At 27.1% G+C, this 25691-nt stretch overlaps 1 protein-coding gene across 1 annotated transcript in view; it reads right to left on the bottom strand.

The window, feature by feature from the left end:
* The window catches only part of LOC111625187, a 75553-nt gene that overhangs the window by 16720 nt on the left and 33142 nt on the right, over positions 1–25691 (bottom strand). Inside the window, exon 3 of the mRNA XM_023368252.1 lies at positions 17011–17319. Within this exon, the coding sequence (XP_023224020.1) occupies positions 17011–17319 (309 nt within the window). The remainder of the gene's footprint in view (positions 1–17010; positions 17320–25691) is intronic.

Below are 25691 nucleotides of genomic sequence, written 5' to 3'. Positions count from 1 at the left end.
AAAATAAATGACGGACATTAAAAGAGTCGTAATAAAACCGACACGAATATAGCTCAAAAGCAACAGGACGAATGACGGAAGAGCCAATCGTTTCATTCATCAAACAGTTGATAATCTTTCAATAACATGTCGACTGCACGGAGAAAGAAAATAATGACCGCATTTTGTCAGGCCATCTTTCTTGCCAAAAAATATACATCAAGCTTCCTTCCAACTTCTTTCGATCGAACCCTTTTATAACGCTCCTCCCCGAAAATCCATTAACCACGTCCCGTTAACACCTATAAATAAAGCAACACTTTCGTGCTGGGTGCTTATATTTTACAATATTTTTTCGCCTACCCACTTTCAAAAGTAGTGGAAGTATGATTTACTATACTTAAAATTTACGTATGATACACTTAAAATTTTAAAAAGTTGCGAGTGTTGCGGAGGGGAAAAAATGCATTTTTTATTAGGTTGAGAAGCAAAATCCCTTAAGTTGAGCGATGTCTGTGTCGGATGTCTCTTTCCATCTGTCTGAGTTTGACCGGAGCACGTTCCGCATTTATATTGTTCCCTGGCGACTAGGTTGGCTGATACGAGAGGACATACTTTATCCTCTTCTGTAAATAATGTAATCATCCACTATTCTTAGAGCAAACATATTCCGGTTAACTTAACCAGAAGATAAGTTGCTCCTCGTCGTCACCGTTATAACCACTTCACTTATTCTTCTTTATTTGGTATATTTCTGTGCAGGGTATGGTTATTCTTACGTAAAAAGAATATTTTTGATCATTTCCAAGTATTTTTCCCCCCTTTTTGCTTATTTAAAAATTTGATTCAAATTGTGCTAATCAATGTTTGAAAAGATATCCTTTGTATGTTAATGTATAGGATATATTTATAGTACATTCTGAAATAGTTTTCATTTGTTTAGAATATCGTTTTTCCTCTTTTACTCCTGCAATTAGTAGTAGTCTTAAACTCATCTCATAGTTCTTATTAGTAGGAATCCTAATTTTTACAGTCCCTGTCAGTAGCCCCGTCTTCTTATAGTTCCTATTAGTAATCCTCCTATAATCCTTCAAATTAGGACTTAAGTAATGCTAATTGGAAGAACTATAAAAATAATTTTTTACATTTAAATAACATTAGAAAATATTCTAAAGATATGAGATTTGTTTAAATATATATTCTCATAACGCGGGAAAACTATAATTGAAATGAAACAATATTAATAATTAATTTTTAATATCAGTAAAATAATAATTATTTCTACATTGCAAGAAAAGAAAAATTTCATTGAAAAAAGGATCAATTATAATATTTTGTTGTCGTTAACAGCGATAATGAGAGAATTTTATAGTGATCAAAGAAGAATTTCCGATTGTATAATCTGATCAATTAGTCGTATTAGCAGAATCACTCTTACTTTCTATTAGTGGTCTAAGGATAATCTGGAGAAGTTCTGGCAAGCTGGCATTGTCTGCAAGAAAAGATCGAAAGTTAACAAAGAAAAGAAAGTGTCTGTCTTCTCGTTGTCGTGTCTTCTATTAAAGGTACTAGAGCAGATTAGCTCTCCCAATCGCTAACAAATAGAAGGGTGATTAGAAAGTGCACCTTAGCAAATTGTGTTTATTCCTCTTCATCCTCTTCGCTTCTCTATAAATGTGTCACACGCGATCGCCGATTTCTTTTCTAGAAATCGAAACCTTTATGTAAAATAAATTATACTTATTTAATTATTTTATTAAAAGTTAGTTTTTTAAACAAAAAAAAACCTACTGTAACGACATAAAATTATGGGAAAAAAATGATTTAACGTCCAAAAAAAACAGGGTTATTTAGTTATAAAAATGAAATACAGATGGCGCCTCTTTATTACTTAACACATTTACTCCCAATTATTTATCATATTAATAAAACTTAAAATATAAAATTTCTCCGCTAAAATATTCGAATTTAAAACGTAAAAAATGTATTGAATTATTATAATTTTTAAAATATTTTATCGCATTATAAACGAGTTTATATTTTTATTAAAGTTTTATAAATAATAGAAGTTTAGTTTTTTTTTATTTTTGGTATAAAAAAAAGTAGATATTCGAACTATCCTCCCTAATGAGTCTACAGTTTCATCCTGGTGCTCTTCTGCAGTTGAAGTCGCATCAGTTTATCGATCGAGTATAACTCGCACTTCGCTAACAACTTTTTCCCCAAGTCCGATAACAAATGTGAAGAGTCACACACCAAAATTCGCAATCCCAAAATACATTGAGGTGCTCTTAAATGTCTCTTAAAGTATTAAATTTTCTTCATTAATAAAGATACGTTATTCACGCCACTAAATAATTATTTTAGAATGAAAGATAAATTATTAATCTTCCACTTGTTATTAAGGTATCCAAAGAAAACGAGTGATTAATCTATATTTTGAATAATGACGGATTTAAATTTGACCTTTAAAAATTTCTACGTTAAATATACAATAATTGGAAATCTTAGAACTAATTTGAAGTTTTAGAATTTTTAATTAGATATTTTTTTTATTAAATCTTTGGAGAATTTTTCGACTTTAGATGAAGCTTTTTAATTAAATCTTGTGTCGGTTTGTATATGAGAAAAACAAGATTTTTTCAAACTTTTCGGCCATTTAAACCTTAAAAATTAATGTTTAAATACCCGAAAATGTTTAAATAAATTAATTATTTTTTTCTTGTTTATACAGTGTGACCAGAAAGTCACTAGCCAAATGGGGAAAGAGGACATTTTGCAAATTCCAGACTAAATACTGTAAATGACTTTAATGATGTTTAATGCAATGTGTGACATTCAGATTGAGACTAGTGTAAGTAAAGTATTATACTGTACATTATAGTACTTATCGACGCTCTTGTTCAAAGTGTTTTCCACGCACTCAAATAGTGTTGTACACGAGGAAAGACTTCACGTGTCACCACATTAAGAATCGCACGTGGAATGGTGTAAAGTTAGGTACTAAGTCATTATTACATCTGAAACAATAATAACTGTGATTACATCCATTTGGCGAGCAACTTTTTGGGCCACGCTGTAGAACGTCGTTTTCCTCCTTTATCTTGATTGGAAGGACTATAAAAATATTTTTCATTTAAAATTAATATTAAAACGTGTTCTGGTGATGAGAGATTTATTTAAATGTTTACAAATATTCTTACAAGATAGCTAAGGTTAATTCAAGTAAGTGAGGTAGTTTGTTATTCTGCGTACTATCTCTTACATAAATTACTTTTTTTTATAGTTTAAATAGGTGAAAAATTGGTATGAAACATTGTAAATTTTATTATAACAGTCCTCCACACTAGTTAATCAGTTTATAAACAACACATTGAATTTGAACAAAACACTCTAAATTCAAAAATTGAGTTAACTATATAGGACCTCGAGCATTATTAAATCTGCTTAAAATAAATATTAAAATTGAATATAGTTTTAACATTTAAAAATTGATAATATTTATATAAAAATTCCAAATTTTGAAAGCAAATATCCTCGTATCTGGCCGCACAATTTTTATGTTTTCTCACACAAAAATTTTATTCACATAAAAAAAAAAAAAGGAAAGGAAATGGTGACGGACTTTATAAACAACTTTCCTGGGATTTATTATAGTAATAAAATTAAACATCCCTCGCCTTTATTTGCAAGATACAAAATGTCAACGCCGTGCAAATGTCAATTTTTTTTTCTTTTTTCCTTTTAAATCTCATCTTAATTTTCTGCGAAATCGACTTTAGTGCGGGGACACTGCAAAGTCTTTTACACACAGCGACTTTTCTTCTCTGCTCATAACTGTCAAAAGTGCACAGTTGCCGACATTTTACAACCCGTTAACTTCCTGTTAATAATTAGGAAGAGAATATTAAATTTAAACTAGCCGAGATAATTTTTGTAATTTTATTACAATGATTTGCATTAACTGTTGAATGGTAATAGGAGTTACTTTAACTTTGTTTAGCCTTTATCCTTCAATCTATCCTTTCAGATTTTCGAGTAGATTAAGCGATTTTAATGATTTATTAATCGAGATAACAATACCAGACGAAATCTCTCCGTAAATAATTAATTCACAATGAATTATAATAGTAAAGAGTATGATAGAAGAAGAGACTATGCGTTAAGTTACTTTAAATTATATGCGAAGATCAAACGAATCGCCATTTTTCTCGACTTTTTTTCAGCTCCTTCATCCTGTTCGAGTTTCTTTCGATACTAATACTTCAGTAATTGGGTCTTTGTAGCCCTTCGAGACTCTCAAAGCTCACTCGTTGAACCAGTAACTGGAACTATTCTTAAAGGCGTGCAATACTTTGAACTGTGCAGCCCTCTATCAATCACTAAAGCAACTATTCTTATATATTCATTGATTGATTCGTGAATAGAAGCTACATAATCTATAACACGAATATATTCTTCATCTAAGATATTATTTTAATTGTCAATTTACCAAGCGTTGAAGTGCCTTTCGAGTGCCAAAGACAAACTGAAATTCCTACAATGAGGTAAAATGAAGCGAGATTATCGAGTAAACCTTCTTACGCGAATTTATTTATTTATTTTTTGTTATCGTTCTTCATTTTCTCGATACTTTTCTGGTTTTTTGCACTATATTCTAGTAAAACTGTTAATATTAAATATATGCGAAACACGTATGGCATTAATGAATATTCCGAGTGTTGTTGAGGAGGTCGGAGTTAATGAAAAATTCGGGTTTCGGTCCATGATTGGATTTTGCCTTCTTTCGATAGTCACGTGGACCACGTCACGCCAGGCGATCGTTACGCCCCGAGCCTTTCAGCGGGCCTGATGCCGAATTAGTAGTCTGCACGCAACTGTTTTGATTTGCATAGAGATTTAAGAGAAAATTAGTAGCTGTAGACTTTCAACCGATAAAATTCCGGGGAAACTAATTCCTTTTGCTTTCTTTCCCTCGTTGTTCGCTTGGTTTTTTTTTCCAAAAATAAAAATAAAAAAATAAGAAAGAACAAAAAAAAAACATAAGAAAATGTTTCCCCTAATTAAATTGTTGTAAGTCTACCGGTTGGAATTTTTTACTTTTCAGTCGTTACCTAGTAAATTTCAATTATAATGAACAATATTTTTTATTTTTTAACAAAATTGATTTTTGAGGAATTCTTTCGGGATGAAAGAAGAATTATAATTGGAAACAGTTTAATAATGGAAGTAAGAAAAACAATATTAATGCAATTCCGAATTGGAATTCAGTTTGTAAATATCTAAAATTAATTCCGTTTCTCTTATTGGAGAATTAATCGGAGTTAATGGAGGCTTTATAATGATAAATGCTCTAGAGGAAGGGGGAAAAAAACCTTCATCCTGTTCTATATTTTAATAAATCGCCGACTTGTTAACTTTAAATCTTTTCCAATTTTACTATTTAGAATTAAATTTATTCTTATTTATAATACTTTTTTTTTTTCCTTTCTCGCGAGTCTGTTTTATTGAATTAGAACAAAACTTTTAATCGCTGTTTTATTATTATTATTATTATTATTATTATTTATTAAAATAAACCTTTTAAACACCTAATCGTTATGTTAATTTGTGTTTTATATTTTATAGACGTTAAACTTAGAATATAAATGATGTATAATAAAATCAGAGCGATGCTTAGAAGAAAATACTAATTCAATTATATTGTTGTTAACAATATATTTTCCTATAAGAACAACTAGTCATAATTATACAATATTATTAAGTTATCCAAGATAAACTTGAACAAATTATCATTATTATTACATGAAATACATTCATTTTTTATCTCGCAAATACATATCTTCTTTCTCTGTTCTATTTTCTGTGTCTTTCGTCTATTGTTAGGTTCACAAGAGGGTATGACCTACTCTAAGATAGGTTAACATCGATAAGGATTGAAAGATGAAACAAAGCTACACTAAATCAAATTTTTCCTACTTTATACTAAAAACAATAGGGTCAAAATATACCCTTTTATAACAACGGGGTTTGCGTGGTGTAAATAAAAACACAATTAAATTAAACTTTTGTTATAATTGATTCTTCTGAATTAATTTGCAATTAAAAAGGAATGGTTATCGTTGGATTTTGGTTACAATGGATTTATATATGTCTAGAGAATAACGCTCGATAATTATTATTTATTATCATAATAGAAAATAGTCTGAATTATTAAATAATTTAATTGGTAAAGTCTTCATTTATGCCAAAAAAACACCTAGAAAAACTGAATTTTTTTTTATAAATGGAGTCAATTATACCTTAATATTCCTCACGCTGTTACATATAAAGTGTAATTATATCTCAGTTTACGACTGTCGTGATGCAGAAATCATTTTTAGAACATGCGAAACTCATTTCTAATTTCGCAATTTCTAGATATTAAAGCGTGAGAAATAAATTATAATGCATTTTAAAGGCATAAATTAAAGAATAATGAAAATTTCTACATAAAAATTACACGAGTTCAGTTAATATTGAAAGAGAAGAGCAAAAATAATTCAAATATTTTACACAATATCAGGGAATTTTTTTGCCAAAATGTAAAATTGTTGTTGAAATTTTATATTATATCAAAAGAAGCGAAGAAAAAAAAAGAGGTGATATTGAATTCTTATATTAAGAAGAGAGAAAAATCTTACAGATGGTACTCTTGATGGAATCATTATTAAATTGAAACAAATATAAAAAAAAAATACNATGTAAAATTCAATTTCGATTTTTCAAATTATCAAAAATATTTTAAATATTTAATAAAAAAAATTATATATACAGCAAAACCTCTGAACAACGATCACTAATGGAAGGAAACATAAAAAGTGATCGTTGTATAGAAGTGGCGTTATTGGAAGATGATCATTATTTGAAGGTTCCAGTGTAATATTTTCAAAGTTACGTTCAGAAAGGATCTTCTTGCGTTACGTTACGTTACGTCTGGTCTATCAAAGAAGGCGTTATAACGTAACGTAACGCAAAAAAGAGCCTCTCTAAACGCAACCTAACATAAATAAAACGAGTGCCTAATATCTTATTATAAATAAACATTTGTTTTATTTACACAATTATATAAATGAATATTTATAAAGATATAGCAAATCCTATTAAATAATTAAAACAATAACAATCCATTAGATTAACTAGATTTAAATAAACATTACAAATTTTAATTCGCATTTTCCTTACAATTTAATAATAAATTCAATTACTTATATTTACTAAATGAATTTCGCCTGAAATTAATTTTGTAAATTTGAAAAAGACGACGAAAAAAATGTAGAAGAAGAAGAAGAAGAAGAAGAAGAAAGAAGATAATCTTCTTCGTTAATGCGAATCACAGAAGAAAAATATTCGTAAACAATTCAATTTATTTTTAATATTACCTTTAACTCGACGCACTTCATGGATATATGATCCCTTTTTATTATTATTTTTTTTTAGAAAACTTCTTGTAATTCTCTTCTTGAGGAATTAAAAGGATAAATTGTTACGTTTCTTCACTTTATAAAAATCATTTGGGAGGTTAGAATTTAAAAAAAATGGCGATAACTTTATGTAAATCTTTGAAAAAAAACCCTAGAAAAATCTCTTGTGTAAACACTAAATTAAAACTCTATTAATAAATCATGTGGAAACAAATGATTAATATGAAGAAATGCATGGAATAATATCACTTTAAACTGTTTCCTGTTCTACATAAATACTTTGGGAATTAATTTACCTTGACTAAATTATCATAGTAATAACTGTACCAATAACTGTAATAATTTGGTGACAATGCTGCTGATATTACTGCCTCTGTAATATCATTAGTACGGTTCTAGTATCCATGATAATTAGTTGTAGTTTTATTAATAGCGACTGTAAATACAATTATAACTGATTACGATAGTTTCCATTACCATTTAAATGATTTAACCCTTTCCTATGATAATATATTTATATATAAATCGTAACAGAATTCTAAGTTAGTAATGCACTGCAAATTCTGTTAACTGCGCTTTAAAGCTAACACGTTGTTACTACGAAGATTTTGATTTCAAATTATTTAAATATATTAATCTTTTTTAAAAAGATTAAACGGTCGGGAGTAAAGAAATTCAATATATATATAAACATATATATATATTTTTACTCGGTTTAATTGCTAATTTCCACATTTATATTGATTTTCGGATTAACTATCGCGGCGTAAATTAAATTACGCAGGAGTCAATGAAATATTTATAAAAATAGGAGATGAGTTATAGAGAGACAAAACTCCTCGGATAAGAGATAATTAAAGGAAAATGTGAGATGATGTTTACTTTTCTATCAAACTCTACCCAATTATTTAGTTTTATTAGTTAAAAATAATCGAATTTATAGCAAAAATTTCAGAATAAACAACACGATTTTGTGCCATTCTTTTGTAAAATTTAAAATAGTGCGTGATTTAATTTTGCACTTTACTTTCGAAGTAAAACAGTTCGAGATTGCCTTCTTCTGAAAATAAAGTCACGCTATTTACTTTTACAATTGAAACTATTATGGATAGTTTACTTCTGCACCATTATGCATTAGCAATTTGAAGCTCTTTTCATTTTTTGCAACAGTAAAATGTTTATTTATTTTTTTTAAAGTAGTGCTTTTTGTATCATTATGATTAAATATTATAGTCTTAAAGACGAAAAAAAAAATTATAAAATTAATATTTTGTAGCCATTAGAGGTATTAAAATTATATATATATATGTGTGTGTTTAAGAAGGCACGAAATTTTATGTAGAAAATCAAGAGAAGTTTGTTGTTTGTGAGTATAAACATGCGAAAAACCATACGAAGCATGACAATTTAAGAATTCTAATACAAAATTTCTAAAAGAATCTGGAAAGAATAAAAGTTTTATAATTAAAAAAGTTTGGGGAATGAACAGTATGAGTATAATTGCGAAATTTTCAGCATGGTCTATCGAGCGTCGGAGCAAGAGAGGATAAGGGCTAATATACTTAGGAATTACTCACAGATATTTGGAATGGCTATAAATATCTGGCTTCTTAATGGAATTTCTCTGTCAGGATATTGTAATGCTTAACGCACGATGTGTTTCATGTTCTGCGTTAAAATAAAGGAAAATTTCGAACCGTAAGATGATGTGATTAATGCCAACCTATTTATCTCGAAATCAATGCCACTGTAAAATAAATACCGAATGCCAATTTGACCATTCCATTAGTTTTTTATACAAAAATCACTCTGCAATGACAATAATTCTACTAATCTCGTTAGTTAATATCAAACTATCTACAATTCTTACGCTCGAACGATTGATGGAAGACTTGCTTCTACTTCTAACTTTTTACTTCCCCCCTCTTCAATCAATCAAGCGGACGGCAACTCCGAGTAAATCTATTGTTTCGAAACTGCAATGGCCAACTTCTTAAGAGTTAAAATGGAGAAAGGACGAGTATCGAATTCTTCGAAAAGAGTTTGATATGTTACTTCGATTTGTCACTTGCGATTTATATGAATTTAACATTGAACATTCCGCGCCTTACTTGAAGATGAAATAGTAAAAAACCGTTTATAGAATAAGAATCGAACATCTTTTTGAAACTTCTTCTATCGTAAGAGTGATATATCTGACAGAAATTGAAAAAAAAAAAACACAAGATATTTGAAGTAGGTGAGATATAATAGATGTAGTCTGTATACATTTTTCTCATTTCGTTCAATACAGCAACAGTTTAGACGGTTGTTGGGTTGCCAACTGGGCAATAACTTGTATCGAACTTGTCCATTAAACTAATGTCTATTATAGATTTTTTTACTCGTGTTCTTCGTGGAAATTCTACAACGTATAAACGATAAAAACACAAAACATTTCCAAAATCTAACAACAATAAATAGGGATAAGATTTCGTAGCCATCAGATTTTTGCCTCTACTTTGTTAAATTGTTACGAAACTGTTTAAATTATAAATTATTCATCTAAGAAACATCATATTTAACTGTTTCATAATCCAAATGATACAAAATATTGACAAAGTTTTCTTGTTCTATTAATGTAAACAATACAGAAAATATCGAAAGTTTGCAAAGAAAAATATGATTGAAAATGTAAAATTCAATTTCGATTTTTCAAATTATCAAAAATATTTTAAATATTTAATAAAAAAAATTATATATACAGCAAAACCTCTGAACAACGATCACTAATGGAAGGAAACATAAAAAGTGATCGTTGTATAGAAGTGGCGTTATTGGAAGATGATCATTATTTGAAGGTTCCAGTGTAATATTTTCAAAGTTACGTTCAGAAAGGATCTTCTTGCGTTACGTTACGTTACGTCTGGTCTATCAAAGAAGGCGTTATAACGTAACGTAACGCAAAAAAGAGCCTCTCTAAACGCAACCTAACATAAATAAAACGAGTGCCTAATATCTTATTATAAATAAACATTTGTTTTATTTACACAATTATATAAATGAATATTTATAAAGATATAGCAAATCCTATTAAATAATTAAAACAATAACAATCCATTAGAACACTTGAAATAATTTATTTTCCTTTTAAACATTTTGTTAAATATTAATTCATTGTCCTAAAATCAAATTTAACACAAAATATGTTCAAAAATTTATTCTGAAGAATTTGAGGATGTTTAAAGGGAAAAAAAAGTAATATCTTAAATAAAAGAGGAAAGTCATTTAACGTGTTGCTACATTATAAAACCATTAATTTTGACTGTCTCATATGTTATTTAAATTCATTTCGTTGAAAGATGCTTTTTTATGAGGCAATGCCCTCCTACTTGCATTATCCAATATTTTAATTGCTATATGTTTTGACAATTCTTATCTCTACGGGCGACATATTTATTTGTTTCGTCTGATTCCCAGAGCATAGGGTTCCATGCAATGCATGAATATTTCAAACTATTCACAGATTCCTCTCGCCATTATTATTTATGACGTATTCAGGTGCTGCCTTTCTTCTGCACAACATGAAACATTTAAAATGAATTCATTTAATATTGTTAATAATGAAATATTTATTATTCTACATTAAACTACGGAAACGACCTACAAATTATTCATTTACTTTGCTACTTTATCTCTTTCGATATTCAATTTTATTAAAAACGTACAATGTTTGCTTTACATTATCTTTAATTATTTATTGCTAATGGGACTACAGAATGATAAAGTATAATTCGGCCAATTATTTTAATAGTTTCTTTACAAAATAATGTACTAATCTATACATTTGCATTTTTTGGGAGGATAAAATATCTAATTTTCTGATTATATGTAAACTAGTTGTTATCAATTTAAATTTTGTCTTTTAAAATTTCATTTTGTTCTCTTCTCCGCAATACATGACGACATTTCTCCCAAAATAAATTAATTTTCAACGAATTAATTTGCAATTAAAACTCAAATTTTATAACCCTTTACCTACTTGTTTTGAGTCATGAGTACATATTTAGTGGTGAAATTTAATTTTTTTTTTAATTTATAAATTTATTTATTTAAAAAAATAAAAACTGTAAGATTTCTATAATAGTTTTCTAATTAATTTTTATTGATATTTATAGAAAAAATTTAAAAACAAGAATAAAACTTAATTAATATTCTAAAAATTGGTTTGGTTTATGAGAGATGACAATACAACACATAAGCGATCTGTCAAAGGGGTGGCACACGGGGATACTCTACGAGAAACTGGCCTCTCTTTAGGTGTTAGGCACGTGAAGAAAACCCACAAAACTGCACGTGACTACCACGTTTATTGGGAGCGAACCCACGACCAACAAGTGCTCAGTTGATTTTATCCATTCGGCTCCCCTTGATGAGAACAATATTCTAAGTAAAATGAGATTAAATTACAATATATTTTGTAACTGAATACATTTATTATTTATCAATTATACAACGTTAGCAATCCAATTAAATTTATCACATAAGTAGAACTGTAGTAAATAAAGTTTAATAAAATTAAAATATTAAGAAATGTGGTATTTCCTCTTTCATTCGTTACCGATTTTAATTTTAATCTCGTTAGTATTAGTGAAAATATAGCAAAATTTCATTAATAAATTTAAATAAATTTAATTTAAAGCGACATGTAAGGATTGCAAGTTAATTATACATATAAGTTAATTTTCGAATATTTAGAATCGATTCAATTATTTTAATAAGCTTAAGATAAGTTTAGATATAATATTTGTTGCAACATCTGTTACCATTTCGGCTGTTATAGTAGTACTTTAAGCATTATGATGGGACATTATATAGCTTTCGAGGTTATCGATATAGAAACATAATACAGAAAATACTAAAATAGTAGTAATGTTAGCTATTTATTTTCTAAATGTAGTTTGGAAGTTTCGATACGTGTTGCAGTAAACAGAAAAAAAACTTTGCCTAAATAATTCAATAAATTAATCGAATTCTTTAGTCTATATTGAGATAAATTCGAATTGATTAAATAATGAATATAAATAAATTAATGCTCAAGTTTGAAAGCAAAAACTTTATCTTTAACTCTTTCTGATAAGTAAAACTTCAAATAGGATAAATAAGCCATAAAATCTTTGTAAAAAAGCAATAAAGTACTAAAAAAAAATAGTTACTTTGTCTGATATCTGTATTCTCTATTGAATAGTTGCGAATCTATTCTTAGTCTTTATCCACTCTACTGTGTAAATCTTCTAGTATGTTACTTCAAATCCACCTTTCTTATCTCTATTAAATCATTGCCATGTTGGATCCTGTAATACTCTAAGCTTCTATATATATTCAAGTTATTTACTTTGTCTGTTTTCGATTGATAAATTGCTAAATTCTGTCAATAGAAAAGACTTATTTTGCATACTTAAAACATCTGGCTCCTGTCAACAAAATTGTAAATTATGTAAGAACGTAATGCTAAAGTCAATTAACTTAGTCTCTGGAGGTAATATTGCTTAGTTTAATCTCACTGAATGCAATATATATGGTTCTTTCTCAAAGAAATTAGTGTTGAGCCAGATCTGTACGTCAGATGGTAAGACGTAGAAGCGCTTGAATGACACTTACCACATGGCCAAAGTAAAATCAAAGAGGAAGTTTCTGTTACCATTGCTTCAACTTAACCTCCATTGACAGAAATCAAGATGTGGTTTCTGTTGTTTGCTATCCGAAAATCTAATTTGTGAAATTCTACTTCTGATGTCAATACACTTACAGATGTTTGTTGTATTGAATATTTACATAACTAAAATAATTCATAAAGAAAATATCATCTATAAAATACACTTTAATTAAAATCGTTTTAAAAGCTTTAAAAGAATTTACTATATAACTTTTAATAAAAAAGATAAACAAATATAAAATTTTTAATTAGCGTATGTACAGTACAAAAAATAGAAAATTTAATAGTTTATTTTTAATCAAACAATTGATTTAAATTTTACAATATAAATAGTTTTAATGAGATTATATTCAATCTACAGCTTTTAAAAAGTAAAAAAAGCAATTAAATGGAATATTTTAATCCCATTTACTAAATATTTTGTTAGTTCAACAGTAAAAATTATATAAAGTGTTAAGGTTTCAAATGAAAATAATCATAGTAATTCTAGCAAAAATTATTTGCTGATTCCGCTTAAATCGATAAATTGAATCTCAAGTCTCGCGAAAGAAAAATTTTTTTCTTTTAATTTTATTTTTACTTGTGTTGTTATTATTTTATTCTTCGTCATATAATCGTATATTTTAAATAATTTAATTAATTATTTATAGATCTGATTAATTTGTATCCTTCGAGTAATGTCTCGTGGTCTGTAGACAGAATAATAATAATAATAGAAAAAAACTTTTATTATCGATGTAAATAAATTTCGTTTATTTCATTGTTGACATCTTTATGAATATTTTAGACGGTAGCAAAATTTATCAAAAGAGAAAAGTCACCTCTCATAAGGTAAAATGCTGTAAAAATCTTCGTTTTACAAGTCAAATAACTTTAAGAGACAAGTCTATTAGTAAGACGTTATAAATATACAATGTACAGTTTTATTTCCTCTTCCATTTCCTAAAGGAAAGAAAGCTTCGATTTTTGCCCAATGAAGAAAAATGGGACATCCATTAAACAACTAATTCCCAGAAAAAAAAACGAGATAAAATAAAAAAAATGCTATACTGATTTTTAATCTTTATCAATCATGCATGAAACAAAAAATTCCTTTGATATCATTCCGACGATAAGATATGACAAGAAAATCCTTTTACCGAGACAAGTAATCTCTGAAGAATTTCATAGATTAGACTATGTTTGCCCTGCTAACTAATATTTTCTCATTGAAGATGATCCTTTCTCTCTATTCTCTTTTTTCCTATTTGTATCTGTTATAATTCTAATGCATTTTTGATGTCCAACTCCATAACTACTAAAATAAGAGTGAAAATTCTTTAGTATACTTCTTAAAATACAATGATCGAATTCGCACTTTTCTTTAATTTATAACTCAATTTTTCTGTTTTAATATTCTTCTACGGATTTTTCTATACAATATGCCACGAGACTCTGAACCAGATTAATTTTTTAACACGTTAAATAATGTTTTTTATTTGGAATTAGATTAAAATATTAGCAATTATTATTTTATATACAATAAAAAGTTAAGAACAGTAAAATTGGTGAACTGTGAACTGGTTATTATATATATTTTTCTTTGATTTTTTAGGGTGAATAAACTGTGTAGCTGCAATTTAACACGATTGATTAAATATTAAAACGAGAAAAGACATATGGCCCGAGAAGAAAATCACTATAATTTTATAATAACGATAATGGAATAAGTGAAAATATTTGCTGTTAAACCGTTATAAAATGAAACTATAAACAATTATCAACTAACAGCTTTACGTGACATTCGTGTAGAAACTCGTGTCGTGTCATAAATGTGTAAAGCTAACTTGCAGCCGAGATATTATCGTGACGTAGGACAGATGTGTTAATCTATGCCAGTCAATAAATTTAAAACTATTTTCATTTTATTACACAGACGTGTTCTTAATGAAATTTAATACGACATTAATCAAATACTGAAAACTGGAGTTCGTATTTCCTAGAAGCTTTTAAGTAGCTTAGATATTTTAGACAGTTGCTCAACTGGGATGGAGGAAGATAATCATTAACGATTATTTCCGAATCGAATAGATATCGGTGGAGCGGGCTACTTCTTTGGTGGGAATGGAGGAGGAAAGAGGAGATTCTACTATACCATTGCCACATCAATCCCTGCGATATTTCTCTCTTAGAGACAGTGTGAAATATCCTTTTATATCTAGGCTAGATATCAGTTATTTCTGATCAGTCTAGAAGCAATAATTGTGTGTCCGTAGGGATGATAAACCAGCTTTAAAAAAGAGCCCAGACCCCAGAGTGGCCATTACGACACCATTCCATACAATATAGGCAGTTCTCCAAAGCCATAAACCGATCTTTTTTCCTTCTGTCTCCCTCTTCGTCACTCGGGAGTTCTGGTCGAGCGGAAAAGAGAAAAAATACTGTTTCACGTCGTTGACTACGATATAGACGTAGAAAATTTCAAGCTAGAAGCTTAGATAGTATAAAGTAATCTTACTGAAATAGTCAGTCTTAATACACAGACGTGGAATGCTGGAAAATTGGATGGCTTCTTACTGTTAAAACGCCATAGGTGAGTAAGTTCCTAGTCGTAGATGTAGGAACTCTCACTCCTGATCGAATTAAATAGTTTGCCAAGCAGATTGAGCAAGAAAACTTCTTGCAATAGCTTTACTCTTATAAAATTTGTTTACCGACTACGCTACAAATGGAAGCATATAGCAAATATGTGTGTCTGTTCGTCTGATTTATTATTTATCGCTTTGGCCTTTTAATGGGATTACTGCTTTTTTTTCCTTCCTAATTTTTCAAGATTTAAAAAATATTTTTTTTTATTTTGATTGGATAGAGTGTAGCTAAATCCTATTTTTTTAAAAATGNTAATTTTTTGAATTTATTTATTTAAGTTAATAATTAATGCCCGGAAAATAATGCAATGTTTAAGTTTGATGGGCGCATCCTTTCATTGATTTTGTTTTACCTTGAACAAAACAGGACAACCCCATTATTATGATTTATGTTCATATATTTTTCTCAAGATCAGTTTATGAAATATTAATGTGTATTGATATACTTGATAGATATTGATGTTAGTATTCATGTTGACACGCATTAGTGGATTAAGTAAAGCTGTCTTTTTGTTCATTTATTTTGAAGAGATTTATTTCAAATTGTTTTTGTTTCAACTCTAAAATTTTTAAGATTTTTATGAGTTGATAAAGTCTTAATAAGGATTTTCTTTAACTGACGACATTTTTATAATTATCTTTATCATATACCGGTATGTCTTCATATTAAAAATAATTTTTCTATGATACTGTACTCATTCAAATATACTTATTCTCTGATTTCAATTATGTTCTATTCGTTTCTCTACAATATATTAACATTACGAAACAGTTTTATCGTTTCCTTAAGTTAAAATTATAATAATAATATAATTTTTTAAATTAAAAATTACAAATTTTCTTAATATTTTTATATAAATTTTTAAATTTGCAAAAACATAATTTTTTCATATCAATTTGTGGGAAAAATTGATACAGTAATAAAAGCAAGAAAACGTGGCTAACTTGCCTATACAAACGTATTATTCTACAGTAAAAAGAAAATTTAATAGCGAATATGAATAGTTAAATTAATTGAATTTCATGAATTAATTACAAATAATAAAGATGAAAACGTCTAAAGTTTCAAATCAATATTTATACGACGAAATATTGAAAATTATAATTAAAAACAAAAAAAAAATAACTTAATTTTTCCTTTGAAATGATAAGATTAATNAGTATTAAAAAAAAAAAAAAAAAAAAAAAGGTTACTGCTACGGAATATTTATACAGGAAAGATGAGCCGAATTGAGACTACACTCACCTGGATAATAAGCGATTCTCTTTGTGCTGGTATAGGTGGACCCCTGAATTTCAAGTTGGCATTCAAAGACCGATCCTTCAGACTTTTGTAGTCCCAACGATGGTATCATCCGATGAAGTTGGATGTTATATACGCCGTGAGACTGTTTCTCCACCGTCTTCTTTGAATCTAACTGTTGCCTCATAGTCTCCCCCGACGACAATAGATAAAGTCGAAGATTGGGACGAGGATATAGACCTTGAGCTTCACACGTTAAGTTGAGATCCTTCCCGGTTTCGATATAATTAACGTCGAAGGTAGCGGCAGGAACTAAAAGAGAAAACGAAACGGTTTATTTTACGTATCATTAAGATAGCTAATTACATCGAGTGCAAAAGGCACGGCCGGTTACAAAGAGCTTTGGTAATTGGTATTCATTCGGACATTTTGCTTCCGGTGTGGTAAATCTGCGTGTGGGTAAGACACATCGATTGCTAAGATTGATGTCTTTCGATCTCCGACTTCTTTCTCTTTGGTAATTTGGACCGTTTTTCCCCCCTTCTTCTCTTCTTTGTGTCTTGGTAAATGGAAGATCAACGCAGTTTCTACTAGTTTAAAAACTTTTCCTTTTTACAAGAATATCTCTACAAATTTTAACTTTGATTAATATAAAAGGCTAAAGTTTAATCTCTAAAATGCTACTTTGGTCATTAAAATGGATAAATTTACATTAATTTGCACCTCTTAAATATACATATTATTGAAATTAATCCAAAAGTTAGTAAATTAATTAACTGCTTTGTTTGCTAATTATACCCGGTAAAATAATTAAAACTTTTACGATAACTTAATTATATATATATGTATACATATAAGAAATCTTATCATTTATTTAAAACTATTCAACTATACTTATTTATAAATATGCTGATCACTCTATTCAGCTTTATATATTCGTGTATTATAAATTAAGATTTTATTCTATAATATTTTACATGAAATTATTAAGAAAGAGAAATGAGTTATTGGAAAATATGCATAGATTAGAATAAAATAAATTATGTTATTCTTTTACTTAAGATTTAATAAAGATAAATATACTGTAAATGTAAATTTTAGAAAAGCATTTACGTGTTATATTATACAAAAATGAAAATATACAGAGACAAAAGTTCTATATATTATCTGTAAAATAACAGACACTCATGTAAAATTCATGATTTATATATAACTTTCTGGCATTTCTTTTAAATGCCATTTATGGTGATTCTATTCTGCATTACAACATATGAATAACTTACGAAAACTGCTTTTAAATTTACATTAAAATCTTACATTTGTTAACAACGTTATTTAAATTAATTGTAATATTTTATATAAGCTTACATAGATATGCATATTATTCATACGTAAATTTTAGAATTTTATTAAACAAAACGCCGAAAAAAGTTAGTTTTGAATTAATTAAAATCACTGTAATTAAAATTTAATAAAAAGATAATTATATAAGAAAAACAGGGTAATATTTTCATCAAAGAACAGAACATGGTTAAGATATTACACGCACATAGTTTGTATACAACAGACGTAGACTTTTTAACTAGTTGATATTAAATCTAGTATCGTAAACGAATTAAAAAAACTTCTAACTTGTCGACGGTTTCGATCACTTAAGCATTAAATTTGGACATAATCCTTCGACAGACGAAACTAATTTAAAAAGTTACAAACACATTACTTTCTTTAGTATCAAAAACGAAGGGAAACCATTAACCAATTTTCACTTTTTGTAAATCCGAATAAATAATAATAAAAAAAAAGGAAAATGGAAACAGTAGAAGCGTAAAAATCTTTGTCATCTCCAGCAAATTTACTAACTCATCTTAATCGAAATTTGGCCAGTCCGCGCCGATGGTAGCAGTAGTAGCTGCTGCAAATGAAAGATTGCAGATTGAATGAGTTATCAAGCGAGTGTTAAACAGCTTTAACAGTAGAAAGCACAACGGCGCCTAACCCAACCCGGTTATCGATCTCGTACAATGTACATTTGTATGTAAACGAGTAGCTTCCGATCTTCCATGTGAAAGCTGAAAGAACGATAATATCGCGTCATTCTATTTCCACTGCAATTACCTATCGACGACAAAGGATATAAAATTGTTCTGTTGACTCATGATAGAGTCTGTTCCATAAATAAATAAAACTCTTTTTAACTAGAAAACGTAACGAAATTATTACTTGGACAAAATTGCATTTCTTTCTTCCCCTTCCCCCATTTTCACTCTTAAATCAAAAATGTTACTTTAATGCTTTTTAATATTTAATATATATATATATATACATTTAGTGAACTAATAAAAGTATAAAAAATTGCCTTTTTTTAATCTTAAAAACACTAAATTCTATTTATTTTTGATTATATAAATATGTTAATATTAAGTACGCATCATTTCCGATAAGTGTTTTTCTTTTTCCAAATATCTCATTACGAACGAGAAAATATTTATGAAAAATAATATATAAATAAATAAATATATATATATTTAAAAATATATATAAACTGCCGGTATACTCAGTGTTTATGTATACTAGCGGTAGAAAGCGGGAAAGGGCCAAATTAATTTAATTTATAACGCGTAATCTCGCCGTAAAATAGCCGCTAGAAGTATTGTTTGGGGGTCAGAATTTGTGGAAATTCAACCTATCTCTCTCTCTATCTATCTATCTGTTCGATCGTTTGACCAATTTTAAAGAAAAATGCGAGAGAAAATCGTGTGTCGACCTACCTACCTTTTCATTTTATTTCTTCNTTCCGGAGATAAAGAGGTGCTTATATAAACTCTTTAAACTTTCAAAAATTTCTTTTTAGTTAACCAAACACGAATGAAATGTAATAAAAATCGGATTTTTAAATCTATCGATTGAAAATTATCAATAAAATTTCTGTCGAAAATTGAAATTTAATGAGAATTTTTCTTCGAAAATTTAATACACAAAGAAGGCATTTTAAAATTCGTAACACAAAGTTTATTTTTCTATAAGATGACAGTTCATAAGAGAAGTTGTTTAACAACCATTGAAAACTAAACTATTTTATAAACCATATACCTGTCATTGCAAAGACAGAAACTTATACTTTTTGCTGAAAAATCGGATAACAATAGCTTTCTTCTACGTTCTAATTTGGTCCAAAATATCTATCTTACTCGAGGTCAAAAATAAATAAAAAAAAAAAACTCTCCAATCAATAAATTCTGTCCTTTTGTATTGAAGTTTTTCTGGCGGTCAATCAGATGAAATTTTCCATTATTCTCCCATTTCATTTCTTGTATTTCCAGACTATTATACAAAATAAATAATAGAGTCCGCTTAATTCTGTATCTCTTTAAAAAATTCACTTTTCAAACTGGGTATTGATCGACTGTTTAAAAAAAATCCTCTGATTTTGATTTTCCATACATCTTCAGTGTTTGAATAATGTTTCGGATTAAACATTTATTTTTAAATAAATTTATTTTAAAATTTCTGAATATTTTTAGAAATTTGTCTCTCTTTCCAATACACAAATTTTGAAAATTCTCTTAAAATTTAACAGTTTTTTTATTAAGATTTCTTGAAAATTTAATGGTAATTTATCTTGTAAATAGATATGAATTTTAATTAAATAATTTACAAATTTTTTCTAAATAAAATTTCTTAAATCTTTTTAAAATTTGAAACTTTTCTGTTTATTGATCAATGATTCTAATTTCATTGTTATATATGGAAATATTTTTTTATGCAGTTTAATAATATAGAATCAAGAAGAAAAAAACGAATTTCATTTTAACAAGCTTATTTTCCAATATTATTTTATATATTTATTATTTCTTTGTTCTTATAGTTTGATGTTTTCAGTTCATTATTGAACGAAAGGAGCATATGAATCGAAATCGTTTTTAATATTCCTTAACCATGAATTAAAAATAAACGAGCAGTTATTTGTTGTGACATCATCACAATGCCTGGCTGAAATTTTTAATCATCTTTAAATTTAAAAAAAAAATCAAGTGACTTCCGGACAAGAACGGAAATTCGAATACATTTAATTGAGCCCTTAAACTTTCCGTATCTGGTCTGGATTTCAGTGGTATCTGGCATCCCCTGTACATTATACTTCTCCTGTTAAAAGTCGAGTCATGCCGGTCATTTAACTCCTTACTCGGTATATTTTTTTAATCGAAATCACGTGACTTCCGATATAAACCGGATGTTCTTATACAGTTAATCGGAACCTCCTCTTCCTAAAGTTTCCGTATATAAAATCTCGATTTTCATCTACTTAACTCCGTTCTCGAAATTGATGTAGGAAAGTCATACAAACGATAATGAAAATATATAGATAGGCAATTTGAAAACTGTACTCTAATGAATACACAAAAATAAAAACATCTTTTCTTTCCGAAACATATTATTGTAAATATGTGTATATTTTTACAGTTATCTACAGGAAAAAGAATACATTATCTGGTTACGCTACTGATTCAATTTATAACTTATGATTGAGGATGTCCTCGATTTTCATAAATATACTTTAAGTTATTTAACACCATACTCGAGATTAAGGAACGACAGACAACCAGACAGACGGACGACATTGGGAATTTATAGATCTATAATTTTTTTTCAAATTTCAGCCCAATTAAATTCTAGGTTCGGTTATTAATTAATCTTATATAAGGAAGAATATTGCTAATTTATATCTTATAAAAACTTTAATACGATAAAACGTATAAAATTTTATATGAATTATAGTTCAAAATAATGTTTTAACTGTAATTTCTCAAAAAAATCTATATTTTATAAATCTTTTTACATTCTATTATTAGGTTTAATAATAATATAAAAAAATGTATAATAAATTCTGGACAGAAATCTTACACTATCAGATTTTGCACTTTTCTTTCAAGTACTTTTTTTTTATTTCCAAAATCATCCATCTTACTGTATACACACTTCATTCAATTCAATAAGTGTGGATATCAAGTCTGAAATATCAAAGTTAACTTTTCCTTACAATTTATAAAAATTCTCAGTAACGTATCCTACATCTCAACTATGTAAGAGAAGAAAATTGGAGCAAATTCGTAAATTGGCTTCAAGAAAAAAAAAATTTATTATAATTGAAATTCAAAACTTATAGCGTTATAATATTAATGTTCTGTAAGAAAGAGGTCGGAAAATTAATTTATTTTACGAGCTAGAATTTTTACGTGAGTATTAAAAAAAAATATATTTAAAAAAAAATTGATTAAAGATGGTAGATAACCAACAGCGATTTGACTTAAAAGTTATTAAATATAATCGAAGACTTTATTTTTCTTATAATCGTCGCCATTACACGGTACACTAACCTATTATTAATTGAAAATTCTTTTATCAAATTAATCCAAATAGAATTAAAACACTAATTAATATTTATACCCGCAACGTATGACATTCAGTATCAACTTGTCAACGATGAATTTTATAATTTACTTTCCATACTAAGTATCAAGCAATCTGTGTAGAAATATTGCTTCCAAAACTATTTGTTAAATTAAGATATCATTCTGAGAAATATTCTTTGGGGCATATTTCATCATTTGTTTAAGTGACCGTATAAAACGGTATATAATGAGTTATCGGGAATTTCCACTTCGCTAATTTTAAACGTGTTATGCTAGCTTATTTTTTCCGAGAATTTGACTCTAAAAAATTAAAATAATTATCTTCGAGTGTAAAATAACGGAGTAAAATCACGAAAAGTAGTTTGAGATAAGAGTTTTTTTTCCTCTTATTACTTATGCTTAAAAGCTTTTACATTAAAATAAAATTTATTTCATTCTTTGTTTAAAAAATAAATTTTTAAAATTATTATTGTAACTAATAATGAAAATAAATGTATTTATTAATTGCTTAAATTATCATATTATCAAGGTAAAAATTTAAAAAAATAAAATTATATTATAGTGTATTTTTAAGAGATTTTTCTCCTGTAATGTATACAGAATATTATAAGATAAATCCGTATGCACTTTGACCATAAAAATTCATTGCTGATATAATCAATGTATTTATAAATTTTAAATTCACTTAATTAAACTATTTGAAATAGTTTCATCGAAAATTATTTTTTAACGGAACTGCAGATCTAAAAATGTAACCTTTATCCTTGTACCGTACACTACGTCTATTATCTATCGTGTACTTCACCTTGTAACTACACGAAAAGTTGCCTTACAGGCTAACAACTACATTAATTTTTCTGTTAATCTGTATTTGCTTTCAACGAAATTGCAAAAATATTATTGTGTGTTAGGATAATATTGCATGTTTTATTAAGTAATGAGTATGAGCAAGCTTCTCGGAAACTAACTGCAAAATAAGGATGCTTATTAAGTTGTAAGGTAACTTTCTAAGAAAATTCATCAGCATTAAAAATATTAAAGTGTAAAAATAGGAAAAAAGTTTGCTTTTAAATCGAACTTTTTTCCTATTTTTACATTAAATATATGACAAGGAATGATGTTCTAATTGAAAAACTAAGATGTAAAAGTTTGAAATTCTTGTAACCGCTCACGCTTAACCAATTTTTATCATTATATTCCAAGTAAAAACTCTTCAAATATTAATTAATGATTTCAAAAAAATAAAATTACGTAAAAATATTATTTTGAAATATCCTATTTATATTATCCACAGAATAGCAATGATCATTCGTCTATTAATGCTAACTACTATGTAACCTTTTGAATGTTTTATAATTATAAACGATAATTTATAAAATTATAAAAATTAAAATGATAACATATCTAAAACGTAAATATTCTAAATGATAAATATTATTCGTATCCGAATACGTAAACAATTTATACGTGTTTAAAGTTTAAAAATCCTTTATGGAAAATTATTATTTACTATATAAAAATTATATATTTAAGATTTATTTAAATATTTTAAAGCTGAAATTAAAATAATAATAATACTGTAATGATAATATAAAAGCAAGGTAGACTGTATTTTATCTACCAGATCTTTCAACAAGAATGATTTTTTAGCTTCGCTAAAGAAAAAAAAATATATATATAAGATTCATTCCTTTCAGTAAAGCTGTCTTTTTGTTCATTTATTTTGAAGAGATTTATTTCAAATTGTTTTTGTTTCAACTCTAAAATTTTTAAGATTTTTATGAGTTGATAAAGTCTTAATAAGGATTTTCTTTAACTGACGACATTTTTATAATTATCTTTATCATATACCGGTATGTCTTCATATTAAAAATAATTTTTCTATGATACTGTACTCATTCAAATATACTTATTCTCTGATTTCAATTATGTTCTATTCGTTTCTCTACAATATATTAACATTACGAAACAGTTTTATCGTTTCCTTAAGTTAAAATTATAATAATAATATAATTTTTTAAATTAAAAATTACAAATTTTCTTAATATTTTTATATAAATTTTTAAATTTGCAAAAACATAATTTTTTCATATCAATTTGTGGGAAAAATTGATACAGTAATAAAAGCAAGAAAACGTGGCTAACTTGCCTATACAAACGTATTATTCTACAGTAAAAAGAAAATTTAATAGCGAATATGAATAGTTAAATTAATTGAATTTCATGAATTAATTACAAATAATAAAGATGAAAACGTCTAAAGTTTCAAATCAATATTTATACGACGAAATATTGAAAATTATAATTAAAAACAAAAAAAAAATAACTTAATTTTTCCTTTGAAATGATAAGATTAATTGATTTTAATTTGAATTGATGTAATTAATCATATCATAGATGTTTAAACAAAAAATTACCAGCTTAATTTTTGTTTAAATTATATATTTATTTAAATAATTATATTTATATCTATTTACGTATAAAAGAGAACAAAAAATAATCGAAAATGGATCGAATAAAATAAAATTTAAGCTAACAATAGTACAGATAAACAATATTTATCACATGAGAGATAACATGTAGTTATGTGAATGCTATGATTTAACCTTTCTCAGACCTTAAACAACGTTTCAGTTTATTAAAATATATCTGAAACTTAAAAAATTAAAAGCCCTTCCCGGACATTTAACTCGAAAAAAATCAAAGTTAATGGCGTACGATTTCTGTGAATAATATTTAAAATCTTTATACAAATATTTACAATGAAAAAATTTATCTTTAATTTGTGTTTTTATATTTACATTTTATAGAATTAATTAGTAAAAATATCCTACTTAATTATAGGCTATATTTTATTTTTAAATTGTAAAAAAGTTTATTAGAATTAATATACTTTTAATAGGTTTATTATCTTTTTTATAAAATGTATACTTTCTCTCTAGCGAGAAAATAAATAAGTATAAATATCAAGTAGATTTAAAATAACATTTAAATAGAATTCAGACGAAATATCAATGTTAAAACAGTAAATTTCTTTTAAAAATACAAAGTTTATATATAAAAGATATGAAAACCTTTATACTTTTTAAGCTTTCATTGATAGACTTTAGTCAGGAGAAAATATTGGAATGTAAAGTAAACAGAGTTTTTACATGGAACATAAAATTCTGAATTCCCTCAAGATATGGTATTTGTTTATAAACTCTATTTAACAAGTGGATACATAGAAACAAAAGAAAATATATATATATAATTTAAATAAAATTAAAAAAA

This window comes from Centruroides sculpturatus, unplaced genomic scaffold, assembly GCF_000671375.1.
Source record: "Centruroides sculpturatus isolate CEXI.00-Female unplaced genomic scaffold, Cexi_2.0 scaffold493, whole genome shotgun sequence".
Classification (NCBI taxonomy): domain Eukaryota; kingdom Metazoa; phylum Arthropoda; class Arachnida; order Scorpiones; family Buthidae; genus Centruroides; species Centruroides sculpturatus.
Note: the sequence above shows the minus strand (reverse complement) of the source record. Positions and strands in the feature narration are given on the sequence as shown.